The 15113-nt window shown below is 55.7% G+C and overlaps 5 protein-coding genes across 5 annotated transcripts; 4 read left to right on the top strand and 1 right to left on the bottom strand.

Annotated features, from left to right (window-relative positions):
- Positions 1-1812: 1812 nt before the first annotated feature.
- On the top strand, positions 1813-4080 carry CTAM01_16355 (increased rDNA silencing protein 4; the record flags this gene model as incomplete). Its single annotated transcript, XM_060532348.1, has 1 exon — positions 1813-4080. The coding sequence occupies one exon, from the start codon at positions 1813-1815 to the stop codon at positions 4078-4080; it is 2268 nt and encodes a 755-aa protein (XP_060373071.1).
- Positions 4081-5385: 1305 nt separating this feature from the next.
- On the top strand, positions 5386-5967 carry CTAM01_16354 (acetyltransferase; the record flags this gene model as incomplete). Its single annotated transcript, XM_060532347.1, has 1 exon — positions 5386-5967. The coding sequence occupies one exon, from the start codon at positions 5386-5388 to the stop codon at positions 5965-5967; it is 582 nt and encodes a 193-aa protein (XP_060373070.1).
- Positions 5968-6197: 230 nt separating this feature from the next.
- CTAM01_16353 (uncharacterized protein) lies at positions 6198-9103 on the bottom strand (the record flags this gene model as incomplete). Its single annotated transcript, XM_060532346.1, has 3 exons — positions 6198-6852; positions 6956-7078; positions 7176-9103. The coding sequence occupies 3 exons, from the start codon at positions 9101-9103 to the stop codon at positions 6198-6200; spliced, it is 2706 nt and encodes a 901-aa protein (XP_060373069.1).
- A 1327-nt stretch (positions 9104-10430) lies between these two features.
- Positions 10431-11981, top strand: CTAM01_16352 (glycosyl hydrolase family 43 protein; the record flags this gene model as incomplete). The annotated part of the gene is made up of 1 exon (XM_060532345.1): positions 10431-11981. One exon carries the CDS (start codon positions 10431-10433, stop codon positions 11979-11981), a length of 1551 nt encoding a protein of 516 aa, XP_060373068.1.
- A 2655-nt stretch (positions 11982-14636) lies between these two features.
- CTAM01_16351 (FAD binding domain-containing protein) lies at positions 14637-14909 on the top strand (the record flags this gene model as incomplete). The annotated part of the gene is made up of 1 exon (XM_060532344.1): positions 14637-14909. The coding sequence occupies one exon, from the start codon at positions 14637-14639 to the stop codon at positions 14907-14909; it is 273 nt and encodes a 90-aa protein (XP_060373067.1).
- Between the last annotated feature and the right edge of the window lie 204 nt (positions 14910-15113).

Genomic DNA, 15113 nt, shown 5'->3' with positions numbered 1-15113 from the left:
AAGGAATTGGAAGGGTGGCCATTGTGATTTTCTTCCTTCACTGTGCATACTGGCAGCCGAGCCGCGAGGCATTTGGGATCCTTGTAGTTCATGTTATGACATGGCCACCTGGACCCATCGACAGCTCTGACGACAACTGTTGTTTTGTTTCTCTTTGTCGGAACACGTTCCAGCTACCCTCGAATCTGGGTATACCACGTCTTGTTTTCCTTGGTCATTGCAAGCAAGTGGAAAGAATTGGAGTTTTGGTTTCTCGAGGCGGTCGGTACTTCTGGATGGGGTGATACCCTTTCCCAACGCCAACCCCCTTGCGAGGATTATGAGCGTACATCTTTGTCTTCGTTTGCTTGGTCAAACTTTTTTGCGTCTTGGTCTTTCTTCCACGCGCTTTTCAGCCTCAAGGGATACATAGGAATCTTTTCGTAGTGTAGTAAAAACAAAAAGCAGTGATGCGTACATTATCATCATTATCGTGTCCGGTCTAGACGTGAAATGTGCCCCTTGTGAAGTCGAAATGAAACCGGGTAGGAATATGATGCCACCCTGATCAGCAAAAGCCGCGAGTTCCGGCGTTTGTATCGATTGGTGCTGTGAGTTGTGGGTGAGCTGAGGTGGGTGTAAGACTGAGATGGCCGGTGGGCGGCGGCACGCCCGGGACGCGGGAGCTAAGGAAAGTAGGTGAAGTGAGCGAGGAGTAAGGTATCAACCAGCAAAAGCAGTGAGAGGCCAGAACTAAATGACTCCCGTCCGCTCCCGTCCATCCGGTGCCAGCGGACTACTTTATTGAATGGTTTACTGGGAAGGATGAGCATCTAGCCAGGGCCATGGTGTGTGTAGATCCGCTATGACGGTGGTGATGTCGAGATCTACGTCCGTTTTCCTTGGTGGTGCTTAGTGGTTGCGTCTTGTTAATTAAGGTACTGAGAGGATGTTCCCCCAGATGCGTCATTTCCCCAATACCTTGTAACAGCGTGCTAGTAAGTTTAAATCATTGACTCGCGGATCTAGTCAGGCCACTCAGGTATGGAGTTTCTGTCCATATACAGACAGCAAGTGAAGCTTTCTTGGGGAGGAAACCCCACGGGCGGACGTGAACAGACCCGACGGCCCCGGAGAGGGTGGATACCTACGATGCAAGGTACCTTGCTTGAGAAGTTGAGATGGACGGATTTCCGGGGATGAGAAGCCTGAAGGAGAGGTCGCCGGGCCGCCCGTTCGTTCCATCTTTTTTTTTCGGTCTGTTTTCCGTTTGCTGTTGCTAACTGAGGAGAACTCCCCATAACTCCCCCGAATGATTGAACAATTGGGCGCGGTGCGCATCTCCGCAGGAAGCTGGAGCTCAGCCGCAACGCCGCGGTACCTACCATGCTGGTGCAGGTGGCAGGTGTCGTTTCCACTTTCTGCGCCGCGCAGCCGAGTAAATTAGTACCTTGTGCCATTGGTATCCGTAATATTACCACCTTGTCTTTATTCGTCTTCATCTCTGTACAGCTTTCCTTTTTCCTCTTTCTTCAACTCGACTCCTATCTGCCTCGCTTCCTAGGGATCTTACTTTACCTCAATCTCAGCCTCACGCCTTTATCGAATCCTGACGACGATCACCCGACCCCTCCTGTACTTTCTTTGCTCGAATCTACCCATCTTCCGTACGCCCATCAACCAACCACCTCGACTATCTGCGACCAAGGCGAAGCTCCCAGGATGACAGAAACATCCTTGCCCTGCTGATCGACCAAAACCCTGATCACAACTCAATAGCCCTCCGATGCTGCCGTCCTTCACTACAATACCATCCCGCGGTCGTCCATCGCCATGATGATGAATACCCACCACAACCACAACCACCACCATCACCCACCCTCGGGCGGTGCCTCCGACGCAGCCGCGGCTCTAAAGGGCGCGAACCTCGCCTTCAACAAGACGAAACCGAAGCCCATCCCGCCCCCGAAACCCACACCAAATGCCAGCAGCATCACCCGTCGCCGCGGCGCGAGCCTCATCGCCGCCTCCACCGCGTCAAACTACGACCGAAGCACGAGCACAAGCCCAATACAGCGCCAGCACACGGGCGCGAGCCTGGCAACGACCCCAGGCGACAGCCGCTTCGGTCGCGATGGCACATCCGACATGCGAGACCGTCTCTCCAATTTCCTCGCCTCGAGTCCCGCAGCCTCGTCGACGACATCTCACCTCACGCCGCACACGACGCGGCTCGACCCAAAAAGCCCGAGCTACATCGCCGCCACGCTAGCCGCCTCGCGGAGCGCATCGCCTAGTCCGCAGCCGCACGCGAGTCCCGCCGCATCCGCGCTGACGCCCGCGCAGATGAATCAGTTACAGCAGATGCAGCTGGCGAGGAGAAACCGGCGCGGCAGCGGCGGCGGGGAGACGGAGAGCGTGGTGAGCAGCCTGGATTTGCCGGATACGACATCCATCCCCGCCACGGGTCATTTGATAAGCATGTTTGAGCGAGGGGGCGGGGAGGATGTTGATCCTGTGAAGAAGAGCGGCGGGGATGTTGCGGCCAGGCCCAAGGTTCGGCCGTTGACGCCCGAGAGGGAGTTGAGTCCTGCCCGTGCCAAGGCGGCGAGGATGGGTATCGTTGAGGAGGAGGTCGGTGAAGGAGAGCGGAGGCCGGCAGTGCCGAGGACGAAACCCAAGGTCAAGCCAAGGCCTGTTACGCCAAATATGGTTGTCGAAAAGGAGGAGGCCAGGGGGGATCTCACGCCGCAGGCGAGGAAACCCACGCTCAAGTCGTCGCCTGCGAAACCTGTTTTGTCGCCGGCCAAGGCTGTGCACAGGCAGACTGTGTTGGAGCATTTGCCGCGTGGCAGGGAGCCAGAGACCACTGTCAACATGTCATCCAAAGCTTCAGAAGCCCCGGAAGTGCGGTCAAGGTCGGAGCTCACGAGGGTGCCTATTACCCAAACGCTCATGCCGGAGCCCAAGGCCGCGCAGCCCCCTACGACGCCGGAACCAAGGAGGTCGCGGACCAAGGCCAAGCCGGTTGAACCTGTCTCGCCGCCCTTTGTCGGGAGAGACGACGGGATCGCTTCCCCTGAGCTGAAGAGACCGGTGTCAAAGAGCAAGTTGCAGCCGCCCACACCACCTCAGCCGCGTGGTACGAAATCAAGGGAGCGGGAGCCTCCTCCATTGAAGAAGCCTCGGAGTATGGCATCGGTTTATGGACATGGTCACCTCCAGGAGCCGTTTCGTCGGCCAGAATCTGGGCCAAGGCCATCGACTGCTGATACAAGCTCTTCCAACGACACGTTTGTTTCGGCAGAGTCAAACCAGACCGCCGTTCCCGAATACGTGCCATCTCGCTCGACGGCTCATCAGACACACTCTACGCACAGCACCCCCGGCCGCTCATCAGCAAACAGCTCACCAAGCCGAACAACTCCGCGTCGCACACCCGCCTCGTCGACTACAAGTCTACCGCTGAATTCTCTGTCCAACGCGATCATGGCCGGATCCCTCGCCACGGCCCGCTTGACACCCTCAAATACGGGCAACTCTACGCTATCTCCGCCCCAGTTACCTAACCGCACAAAGTCACCACGCATGCGACAGACCCTCCGCCAGCCGCCGTCGAAGTCGGACGACGAGGACGAGATCCGCAAGAAGAAGCACCAGCGCGCCAGCAACAAGCACTCCCACAAGGAGGGCGCGCGACGGCGATGGCGAGACGAGATTACGGTCCGCGAACGCAGGCGGTACGAGGCGGTGTGGGCGAGCAACCGCGGCGTGCTGCTCGTTGACTCTGCTTCAACCACGGGCTTGACGATTCAAAGTCTCTGCGGCAGCCCGCTGCCTCATGACGCAGCTGATTGCGTGGTGGACGTGGTGGCGCGCGAGGTCTGGCGGCGTTCGCGGCTGCCGCAGGAGGAGCTGGCTGAGGTATGGGACGCCGTGGACCGGAGCCATCGGGGGATGCTGGGCAAGGCTGAGTTCGTGGTTGGGTTGTGGTTGATTGATCAGAGGTTGAGGGGGCGCAAGATCCCTGCGAGGGTGAGTGCCAGTGTGTGGGATAGCGCGCAGGGCGTCAAGGTGCTTTCGCCCAAGGTGAAAAAGTGAAGGCAGATTTGGGAGTCTCTAAAAGGCAAAACGGAAAGAAGTCTGAGAGAAGAGTTGGGAATGATGGCGAGGAAGAGAGCGCATTTTACGCGGTATGACGCAGCATGGCATAGCATAGCATTGCATCTTTTTTTTTGTTTCCTCTGTTTCTGCTTTCCGCGTGCTTGTATTGATACCCTTGATGTAAGGTAGATGTCTCTGACGATAATACCACGCCTGGAACAGCTGACCCCGCATGGCGCGCATTACTGTTTACTCTCTATTTCTGCCCGGGCACTTTGTGAGTTTCTGAGACATTTGTCGAGCTTTGATCCTTGTAGTGGTTTTTGCAGGTCTGTGAGTCTGTGTAAGTTCATCTGATGACTTGGACTTGCAGATCAGACTACAGCGATGTTCCTGGGTTGCGATACGGTTAGGTGGTGGTTGGAGGATTGAAAGATCACTTGGCTTGTGTGGATGGGTCAACGGCTTTCTTCATTCAGGTGAGTTGGGAGCGTTCGGCCTACATGAGACTGTTGACTTTGAAGGCTCCAGTTGGTGTCGATTGAGGAAGGCGATTTAGGCACGTCTGATAGTCCGGATCTCAAGGGCGGCGGGAAATGCAATCTTGCCGGCGCGGATTCGTACGTGGCAGCCGATTCGGTGGGGCCGATCCGAGGACAATGGCCATGTCGAACATGTCAAAAATATGTCAAGTTAACGGCGCCCTTGCATGACTCGATGCTCCACCTCTTTTTTACACTTGCTTGGTCTCCAACTTGAACAGGGCTACTGACTGGATGTTGAGTTTAGACCAATCAGCGTCTATATACTCGTCTATTTTGGAGATTCAGTGTGCTCCTGCCCTGTGGATTCGAAATAACTTACGACGATGGATGACAAGACCCTGTGGGGATTCGGTACATGGAAAGGCGTGGGTCAACGACACTGGACACTGGACTGAGGGAAATTTTCTTGACGATGCCCCGGTGTGGCGGTTCGGTGGGTTCTGGGGTGACAAGCCGGCGAGTGGTTGTTGTATTTAGATTCTGTAATGTTCACGATCTCAGATGACATTTTCTGACAGATTTGACTCATCATATTGGAACCCATTCAATTTTTCAATCTCCCTGTAAGATCAAGACAAATCAACTCTCAGACCTCATCCGCAAGACATCCGAGCATCTCACGATACGGACTCTACTCGGGGGTAAAATCACGCATCACCACCCACCACAACTCCCCAATTCTTACAACCAACCATCGCAACATAAGAACAACGACAATCTTATACACCAATACCGCCCGTCATAACCACCTCCAGCAATGACAGTCTCAACCCCCCAAACACCCCTCTCCTTCCGCCCCGCCACACCCTCCGACGTCCCCACCCTCCTCCCCTTAATCCGCTCCGCCTACCGCGGCGAATTCTCCCGCAAAGGCTGGACGACGGAAGCGGATCTAGTCGCAGACCAACGCATCGACGAGCGCGGTCTGCTCGCCAAGATCACCGAGCCCGAGGGCGCGGTTCTCATTGTCACCGATAACTCCGCCGACGACGCCGTCACCGAGAAGCCGCCCACCCCGCTAGCATGCTGCGAAGTCGTACGCAGTAAACAGGATCCCCGAGTAGCGTATTTCGGCCTTTTCGCCGTCTCGCCTGAGCGGCAGGCTGGCGGGGTGGGGAGGCGGGTGTTGGAGTTTGCGGAGGGGCATGCGAAGCGGGAATGGGGAGTGGCGAGGATGGAGATGTGTGTGCTTTGGATGAGGGGGGAACTGATTGCGTGGTATGAGAGGAGGGGGTATGTGAAGACTGGGGAGAGGAGGGAGTTTCCGTACAAGGAGATGGTTGGGGGTGTTGCGTTGAGGGATGATTTGTGGTTTGAGGTTTTGGAGAAAGAGCTGTGAGGGTTGTGATGGTACGTGAGATGCGAGAGGGATTATGATGGGAGGGAGAGGGGGTTGAATTGTGTCGGAATCGAGGCACCGAGCTTGGTTTAGAAGACTTTATAGATGGTTAGAACGAGATGAGGCTAATGTCGAAAGTCGTCAGCTCTCACTGGCGTCCTAGAAAGAAGAGAAAATATAAACAAATCAAACACGTCTCATCCCCAAACACGACAACCTTATAGACAAGCCTACGCAGGCCCAATCTGAACCGCTACGCTGCTCCCCGAGAGAGGAACAGACCACCCGCCCCTCGCCTGCGCGATCCCCGATGTCGTAACCCTGAACGCGCCACTCCCAGTCGTACTCTCCAACCAAACAACCGCGCTCGCAGCCTTCGGGACACCATCCAACTGCGCCAACGTGACAGAAATGCTCTTCGAAGAAGCCGTAAACGTGAAGTCCTGGATAATCCCAGCATCGACACTCACAAGCACCCCCAAAGGCCCGATAAACACCTTCCTCCTGACCGCGTCCTTGGTCGTAACGCTCACCGCCCCTGAACCACCTCCGCCAGCCGTGACAACACCTCCAAACGCCAACACGCCGAGCTCGGAATCCTGCGCGACGTACGTGCCCGATCCCAACGCAAGACCTAAAAAGTTGGGGCCGTAATCGCCGCTGATGCCGTCCCATTTCAGCGTGTCGGGCCAGCTGTGGAACGAGGCAGCGGCGAAGCCGTCTTGGTTGATGTTGGAGAGGGGGCCTGTGGTGCCGCCGTAGCCTGTGCGGAGGAGGTAGGTGTCTGTCGGGCTGGAGCGGAAGGCGGAGAGGAGGACGAGGGCGTTCAGGCCGGAGCCGAAGTGGTGGATTTGACGTTCGATGCGGCGGAGTTTGCCTCCGTAGCTGGTGGGTTGGTTGTCAGATGTCGAAGTCCATTGTTGAGAGAGAGGCTCGTGGTGAATGGAAGGGATGGAGTTGAAGGATTTGGGGATAAATGACGACTTACATGTTGTCCCAGTAGCGGCGAGCGTTGCCGTTCCAGCCCCAGTGAGGTACGGTTGGCATGAAGCCGAGGACGCTGTTGACGGACTTTGTCGCCGTGTTGGTGTAGCCAAAGTACCTTTGATACCTGTAAGTCAATGTCTCCAAGCAAACTTCGTTCCGTCTCCGGCCTCAACGCCTCAGGAGGTCTCGCCGTGGAAGGATTCAAAGGACCAGGAACTCACTTTGCCCAGTAGTAAACACCCTCCTGCCCAGTCGAATCCCACGCCATCTCACTCCCAAACGGCACCTCCTCCGTATCCCACTGCGCCGCCCGCGACTTCATAGCAGCAGACAAAGCACTCGCCTTAGTCGTCTGCCCCTCGCGTCCCAAATCGGCCAGGATCTCGCCAAACACAGTCTCCCCCATAAGCCCGACGCGGTTATACCCGACAACCCCCTTCATCGCCCGCATAACCGTCTCATATGCCTGGTTCAGATACCAGTCCCACGCGTGCGTCTTAAGAAGGGCCGGGTAAGCCCGTCCGACGCGGTAGAGCGACCAGTATGCGCCCGCGACGTGGACGTAGTTATAAGCGCGGTCAATGGAGTAGGCGGCGGCCTTGTTCCAGGACGTCCAGGAGGTCCAGTCGATGGAGGTGGAGTAGGCGTACCCCGGCACGGCGGCGGGCTCGTAGAAGAAGATTGCTTTGCGGACGGCGAAGTCGGCGGTTTGGATCGTCTTCCAGAGGACGCGGTCGACGAAGACTTCGAGCTTGGTTACCTCGTCCGCGTTTGGTTGGACGGCTTGCTTCATGAAGGCGGAGAGGTACGAGCCTGCGCCGGCTTCGTCGCTGAGGCCGGCGACCCATGCGCGGGAGTCTTGTGTTACGATGGATTTGGTCTCGTAGTCGTATGTCATCACCGACGGCGCGCGGCCAAAGGGGTCTGATGTGTCGGTGAAGTATTGCGCCGTGGTGAGAAACTTGCCAAGGCTGGCGACGGCCTCGGTGGATGGTTTGGTCACGTAGTAGTGGATTGTTTGGAGCTTGCCGTCGGCGTAGGTCACGGTGAGGCGGACGCGGCCCCAGGCTGTCGTTGAGGGGGTGACTGAGTATTTTCCCGCCGAGATAAGGGTGACCGTTAAGGCGCCGGCTGGTTCCGAGGCGATGGATTGGACCGTGGACTGGGCGTATTGGAGGAAGAGCTGCGCTGGCTCGCCACGTGGGATGATGTAGCCCGGCACGCCGACGGCGGTGGGCGTTCCGGTACCACGGACGGTGGCATCAAGCTCCCGGACGCCGCCCTTTGCGACGGAGAAGCGGACTCCAAACTGGAGTGACTGGCCTGGTTGAAGGGTCCTGGACGAGGGAACGTTCCATGGTGTTTGAGAACGCCACTCATTCTCGGCCCAGGCCTTTGTGAGGACCTGCCACTCGTAGAAGCCTTCAAACGTCTGGCTGCCGTAGTAGGTTCCCTCGTAGCTGCGCTCGGCGAGGTTGCGGTAGGCCTCAAGTGGCGTGTCGCCCAGCGGGGTGACAACGAGAGCGGCGCCGGTGCCGCGGGTGGGCGCCACGCGGATCTGGCCGGCGTGCATGCCGACGTAGGGATCCGAGAGGGAGCAGACCCGCTGCATGTCGGCGGCGTAGCGGTTCGTGAAGATGCTGTTGAACTCGGCCGGGAAGCCAAGGCTACCAATCTCGATGGCCGAAGAGCCCGAGTTCTGGAGCGTGAAGCGCAGGCCGAGGTCGCCAGAGACGTCGAGCCATTCTCGGGTGATGTTGAGCGGGCTGCCGGAGGGGAGGGTAGGGCCGAGACGGGAGGAGGCAAGGATGCCGGTGGCCGGGGCGATGGTGGTAACGGGCTGGCGGGCCGCGGCGGAGTCGCCGTTTGTCCAGGCTGTTGTGCCGGATTGACGGTAGCGGTAGGTGATGTCGCCCCAGTGGTACTGGCCGTTGCGGGCGCGGAGGGAGAGGTAGTCCAGCGGGAGGAAGTCAAAGGTGTCGCCGGCGGGTTTGAGGGAGGCTAGGACTTGGGCGTTCTTGACGAGTTGGAGGTTGAAGTTCTTTGTTGCGAGGGTGATGTATCCGCTGCTGAGGCCTAGGTTGTCTTGGGAGAGGACACCCGTGACGAAGAGGCCGGCAGACACGAGTGTGCCGAGAAAGGAGACCATCGTGGCAGAAGTGGCAACTTGGGCGGTTGAGTGAGACCTATCGACTACAGATCTGAAGACCAACTTGCAAGTTCATTCGAACTTGCTCTTATATAATGTGTCCAACATGATGGCTTAAGGCAACTCGGTTACGTTATTGATGATGCTTTCGCCTACCGTGAATTGAGGGGTTCATTGAGGCGAACGATTCAACTGCAACCCAAGGTGCATACTGTAGGTAGATGGCGATGCCACCTCGTGTCCGGCATCGTGCCCGATCACACCTGTACAGATGCGGAACGGAGCTTCACCAAAAACCTCTTTGTCTTGACAAAATCAGATGGAACAGACTCTCACACGTCGCTTTTGGCTCATAATCTGTGGATAACTCCTCCGGGACAAACGCCCGAGTGCGACACAGGATCGGGCGGCTGATCCGACTCTTCCCAGCGACTCTAAGCATTTAGGAATTGTGATGTGCGCTTACCTTGAAGTCACACACCTTTTCCTCTCTGGATAACCTCAACTTGGAAGGTCAAAGGATGCTAGACGTGATTAAGCATCGAACCAAGCCCGTATCCCTCCTTTTAGCGCAAGAAACTAGCTGGGTTTAACGCGGGGTACCAAGTTACCAACAGCCCATCGACCGTTGAATGCAACCCTCAAAGTCGCCTGGTCTCATCTTGATTGGGCCGCAAATAGAGAGTGACATTTGATGCCACTGAGGCTCCATCCCTCCAACGGGGGAATCAAAATCCACGCATGGTTCACGCCGGCTGCGCGGCACCAACGTAGATTATCAGAGATTGAATTCCAAGACTCTTTAAAGAAGTTGAGCCGGGTGGGATACAGACTGAAATGATGAAATCAAGTGGGATAATAGAGCAGGTAATTAACCCAGTACGTAAAGGATGCGAGAGCGAGGCGACGGTTACCTAATTGACTCTGTTAAAGTTCTTCGAGAAGGAGAATAATGAATTGACTCGGTCGTTCTCATGGACACCCCGGTTGTGCCATGTTAAGGGGGGCAGCAAAAGTACGAGGTCGCTTGGGGGTTTTAGCGGACGATCTGGCGCAAAGCCAATTTATTCGTGTCACTCACGAAATTCCAGGGGAAGCAGAAAGAGTGGATGCGCTCAACTAAGGTTATTCATGACAGAGACTCTCAAACTATGTCTTAATAACTTTTCTTAAGTATAAGCAGACCTACCCGATCCTGGGAACTCTCTCTAGTTTCACTCGAACTGTCAGTCAACTCTTCGAATCACTGTGTGATTCTTCCATTCTTTTGTCTCTCGCTGCTTACTTCCCTTCCATTCGTTACCCATTCGTGTGCCCCATCTCAACCATGTTCAACAACCTCGTGTGGGCGAGTCTCGCGACTTCGCTGCTGGTCCAGCCCCTGAGCGCGGGCCTCATCCCGGTCCGCCGGCAGTCCACCTCCACCACCTTCAAGTCCACCGGCAACCCGATCCTCGCCGATGGCTCCGTCTACTCCGCCGACCCGGCGCCGCTCGTCGTCAATGACACCCTCTACATCCTCTCCGGCCGCGACGAGGCCGGCCCCAACGAGAACGGCTTTGTCATGAACGAATGGCAAATCTTTGAGGCCAAGAATCCGGATCCGGCCGGCGCCGACTGGACCCTCCACCGCGACGTTGCCCAGCCCAACTCAATCTTTTCCTGGGCCGCCCAGGGCACCGCCTACGCCAGTCAGATTGTTCAGGGCCCGGATGGCAAGTTCTACTTGTACAGCCCCGTCACACAAAAGTCAACCTCCGCGTCGGACCCCTTCGCCATCGGCGTCGCCGTCTCTGACAGCCCTCTCGGCCCCTTCAAGGACGCCCACCCGAGCGGTCCCATCATCTCCCAGACGGTCCCCTCCCCCGGCAACAACATCCAGAACATTGACCCGACCGTCCTCGTCGACAATGGCAAGGTCTACATCTACTTCGGCACCTTCGGCTACCTCAAGGGCTACGAGCTGGACACCGACATGGTGACAATCAAGGGCTCCGTCGTCGACGTCGACTCCCTCACCGGCTTCTTCGAGGCCCCCTGGCTCATGAAGCGCAACAGCACCTACTACATGCTCTACGCCGCCAACAACGCCGGCGCGGACTCCCCCTGCACGCCCACGAGCTACCACGCCTGCCTCGCCTACGGCACCGCCGAGTCCCCCCTCGGCCCCTGGACCTTCCGCGGCGTCTTCGTCGACATCGTCTCCTCCACCACCTCCCACCCGGGCGCCTACCAGCTCTCCAACGGCGAATGGGGTCTGGCCTACCACACCCGCGACGCTGAGGGCGGCACGCACTTCCGCCGCTCCGTCGCCATCGACAAGATCACCTGGGATGACTCGGCCTCCCCGCCGGCCATTAACAAGATGGTCCAGACCAAGCGCGCCGCCGCCGCCGCCGAGCCGACGCGCAACATCGCGCCCAAGGCCGTCGCTTCGTCGGCGGGCGAGACCCCCATCCAGTACTGGATAAAGTCCATCAATGACGGCCGCGTCGAGGAGGCGCCCCTGCCGCCCGACTACTGGTCCTCGTACAACGCCGAGCAGTCCCCCGAGACGAGTACCCTTACCTTGACCTGGAACAGCACCGTCGAGCTCAACGGCGTCGCGCTGGCGCTGTTTGCTGATCAAGATGCCGGTGCCAACGTTGGTGTCGCGCCGCCCAAGTCGTGGACGGTCGAGTACCAGGATGGCACCTCATGGAAGGCTGTCTCTGCCACGTCGTTCCCGACAGATGTCTCGGATACGCCCAAGGAGGTCAGCTTCACGACTGTTTCGACCAAGGCTTTGAGGGCTGTTTTGACCGCCTCTGGAAGCGGTGGGCAGTTTGCCGGTGTCGCTGTTAAGGAGTTCTTTGCGTATGCGCCTACCGCTGCGTGAAGATCTGCTAGGTGGCGGCGTTTTCGGGACCATTAGTAGGAGATCCGTTTCCTATTGATACCAACTTGAACCTTCTTGTTGTCCATACTTTTAAAGATGTATACAGTCTTGTGTAAGATATGTAAATGAGTCAAATATCAAGTGCCATCTTGGACACATTTTCATCAAAGTGAATCTTCGTTGCTACGTCTTTGTGAGATGGGTCAACCTTTATCATCAAGCCATATACGTGCCCCCTGCTTCCAGTGTTAGTATGACTGTCCAGAAAGGAGCACTATGCGGATTCTTACATGCTGGTAATCTTTGCAACTGCTTCAGAGATAGCCATGAGCGCGGCTGTCAACGGCTAAGATCAGTTTGATGATTAAGGAAATGCGATAGCAGAGTTGAGGGCCGGGTGCGAGCATGACCAGACCGATGAAGGCAGCTTCTCCTCTCAGTCAGATAGGTTAGACTAGCGATTTGTGAACAAACAACACAGCCGCGGCATGTCCAAGCTGCAAGCAAATGAATGTGATCTGAAATGACGAAGGAATTATTCCACGTACAATGGTTGATCGGGGTCCTTGCGAGGTGCGCAAATGTGGAACTAACACAAAAAGTTGCGGGGATGCACATCGCTGGCTGCAATGAGGCTCTATCTCCGCACTGCCGCAAGAGTCTGACCATGGCTACGACTTTTCCACAAAGAATGAACGCTAATGGCTCATTATTGAAGACTCAGGCGTTTGACACATTGCTTTTGGCTGAAAATTTCTGACACTCTATACAGTCTCAATGACCACCCGCACCGAATGATCAAGGCATGCTAGAATTCTCGACTCACGATAACGAGGTTTAGCATTCAGATTGTCCGACCTCTTCTCCTCATTGCCTTATTTCGAATCTCTCTGGCGTGGCATTGTACAAGCGCACAGTGGGTCGTTGAATACGTAGTTCTAAGTTTACATGTATGCGGGAGAAGCTAGACTATCGATATGAACGCGGGGAAACCCACCGGAGTCTTGGGAGTAGAAGTGCCGGCACCTGTACGCAGGAGCATATCTAGACTATTATTTGATTAGTCACTCCACTCTATAAAAAAGGCTCTACTATTTCAGTTTGCCTTTGCAGGTATGTGTAGTAGTGCCAAGTCTCGCCGCACCCCGACTGTCCGAGACTGGATATGCTCATACGGATACACCCGCAGATCTGCGGCTGGATATCTATTTCGATTTTCGAAGTAACTGACAAATACATCTCTGAGTCAAGTTCTATCCGCTAAAGAGCCACGAACAGTCTTGTCATATCGCCTCAAGTTCTGAGGACTAGAATGAGTTCCTGTAAATAATCATGCTTTCTTGTGGTACTAGGAGCAAATCCATTCTTCCATAGCTAGTATCAAGACGCCTTATCATCAAATGAGAGCATTTGCAGGTAGCTTAACACGTGTGACATACGGCCGGTACAGGCTACTGGCAGTGGTTCTGTAGCGACCTCAACTATTGCGGGGCTTCCCCGAGAATCCGTCAACATACGACCCGGCCCGCAATTACCTACCGGGGGGCGGCCCGGCCACTGGTGATGGGCAGTTCTCCGTGCCCAGGGTGCAAGGGATACCCGCTGCGGCGGACGTATCAGCAGCCATCACACGCGGCCACCGCTCTGCAATGGTACGAACATAATGTTACCATCGCTGACAGCTTGGGTCCCTACTCCTTCTTCCCTCGAATGGCCGGACAATATTCCAGGGTCTTGGTGCGTCTAGAGCGACTCTAGAATCAAGCAACCCTTGCCAATGCGTACGACGTAAGCAGAAAATGGAGGTCAAGACCGTTAGAGTACCCACTCGTTTGAGGCTCACTGGTCCGTTGGTGTAATTCATTTGCCGTTCGATCCATTTTCGGAACAAGGTCGGCGGCCGCCGCGGTGGAAATCCTGCTTGCCAAAGTCCCGATCCGAGAATCCTGGTGGAGATGAGGAGCCTTATCGGACTTCGTTTTTTCTGTCATTGGGACATTGGTAACACCCACTTGTGACACTTGAGGGATCGCTCACAAGGTGGGTTTTGCTTGCATTTCTCTCAGAAGTCGGCTACATAAGGCCCCAAGCACGCCCGACGTTGTCAGCGCTAGCTGACTTGCGAGATGGTGAAGACGCTTGAGTTGCGTTGCTGGTGATAAGTTCAAATCTGTACCCCCAAAACTTCCTCAATTCCAACAACCCGATTGGAGCGCGACATCAGAAACAAATTGTGAGTAAATAACTTTCCCGTTACTAGAAAGGGTGCCATTCCACTATTCCATTCCCACGTGGGGCCGATCTGGATGGGTTTTGTCCGATGGTATTTAAGCTTCACCTCGGTTCCGAGCTGCCTGCCCTGGATCATTGAGGCTGTAATCAAGAATTCCCTCGACTTCTCAACTCCACTATCGTCGTCAAAGTCGTTGAACAATACGTCAAGAGTCGTTATTGCCAATCCGGGTTGAATGCGCTTTGATGACGTCCGCAATGTAGCTGTTAAAAATTCATTGTATATAACGAGCTGCCGGGAGCCCGCCGATTTCACCAATTTGGAAGAAAGGCTCTACACTCTACTCAGCGAATAACTTGATTCAACACAATTTACTGGTCGAATTTGAAGTTAGAAAAAACTGACACCATTTTCTAGTCGTCATGCCTTCCAAGGACTTTACGGTTCTGATCGCCGGCGGCGGGATAGCTGGCTTGACGCTGGCGAACCTGCTCGAGCGCGTGGGGATCAACTATCTCATTCTCGAGGGGTATCGAGAGATGGCCCCCCAGGTGGGCGCAAGTATCGGCATTTTGCCCAATGGTTCTCGTGTTCTCGACCAGATTGGACTCTACGATGAGATCAGGAAACTCATCGATGAGCCTCTTTACAAGATGTCTCTTCGCGACTCCAAGGGCAACCCGACGAGTGAGTAAGTCAACATACCCACTTCCTGGCACCCCCCTGTTTCTGGCACCCACAAAAACGCGAAAATCCACCACAACCCAATGCCCACCCCCAACCTCCTTTTATCACAACATTTTCAATTCGCGTCCAAATGGGCTCATCTTTTGCACATGTCTTCTTCTATATATAATGCCTCAATATACCGAAGATCAGCTTCGTCAGGCTCTCGAGGA

Source organism: Colletotrichum tamarilloi, assembly GCF_030869305.1.
Source record: "Colletotrichum tamarilloi strain Tom-12 chromosome Unknown Scaffold_215.1, whole genome shotgun sequence".
NCBI lineage: Eukaryota > Fungi > Ascomycota > Sordariomycetes > Glomerellales > Glomerellaceae > Colletotrichum > Colletotrichum tamarilloi.
The sequence above is the reverse complement of the archived record's forward strand: the minus strand, read 5'-3'. Positions and strand labels throughout refer to the sequence as shown.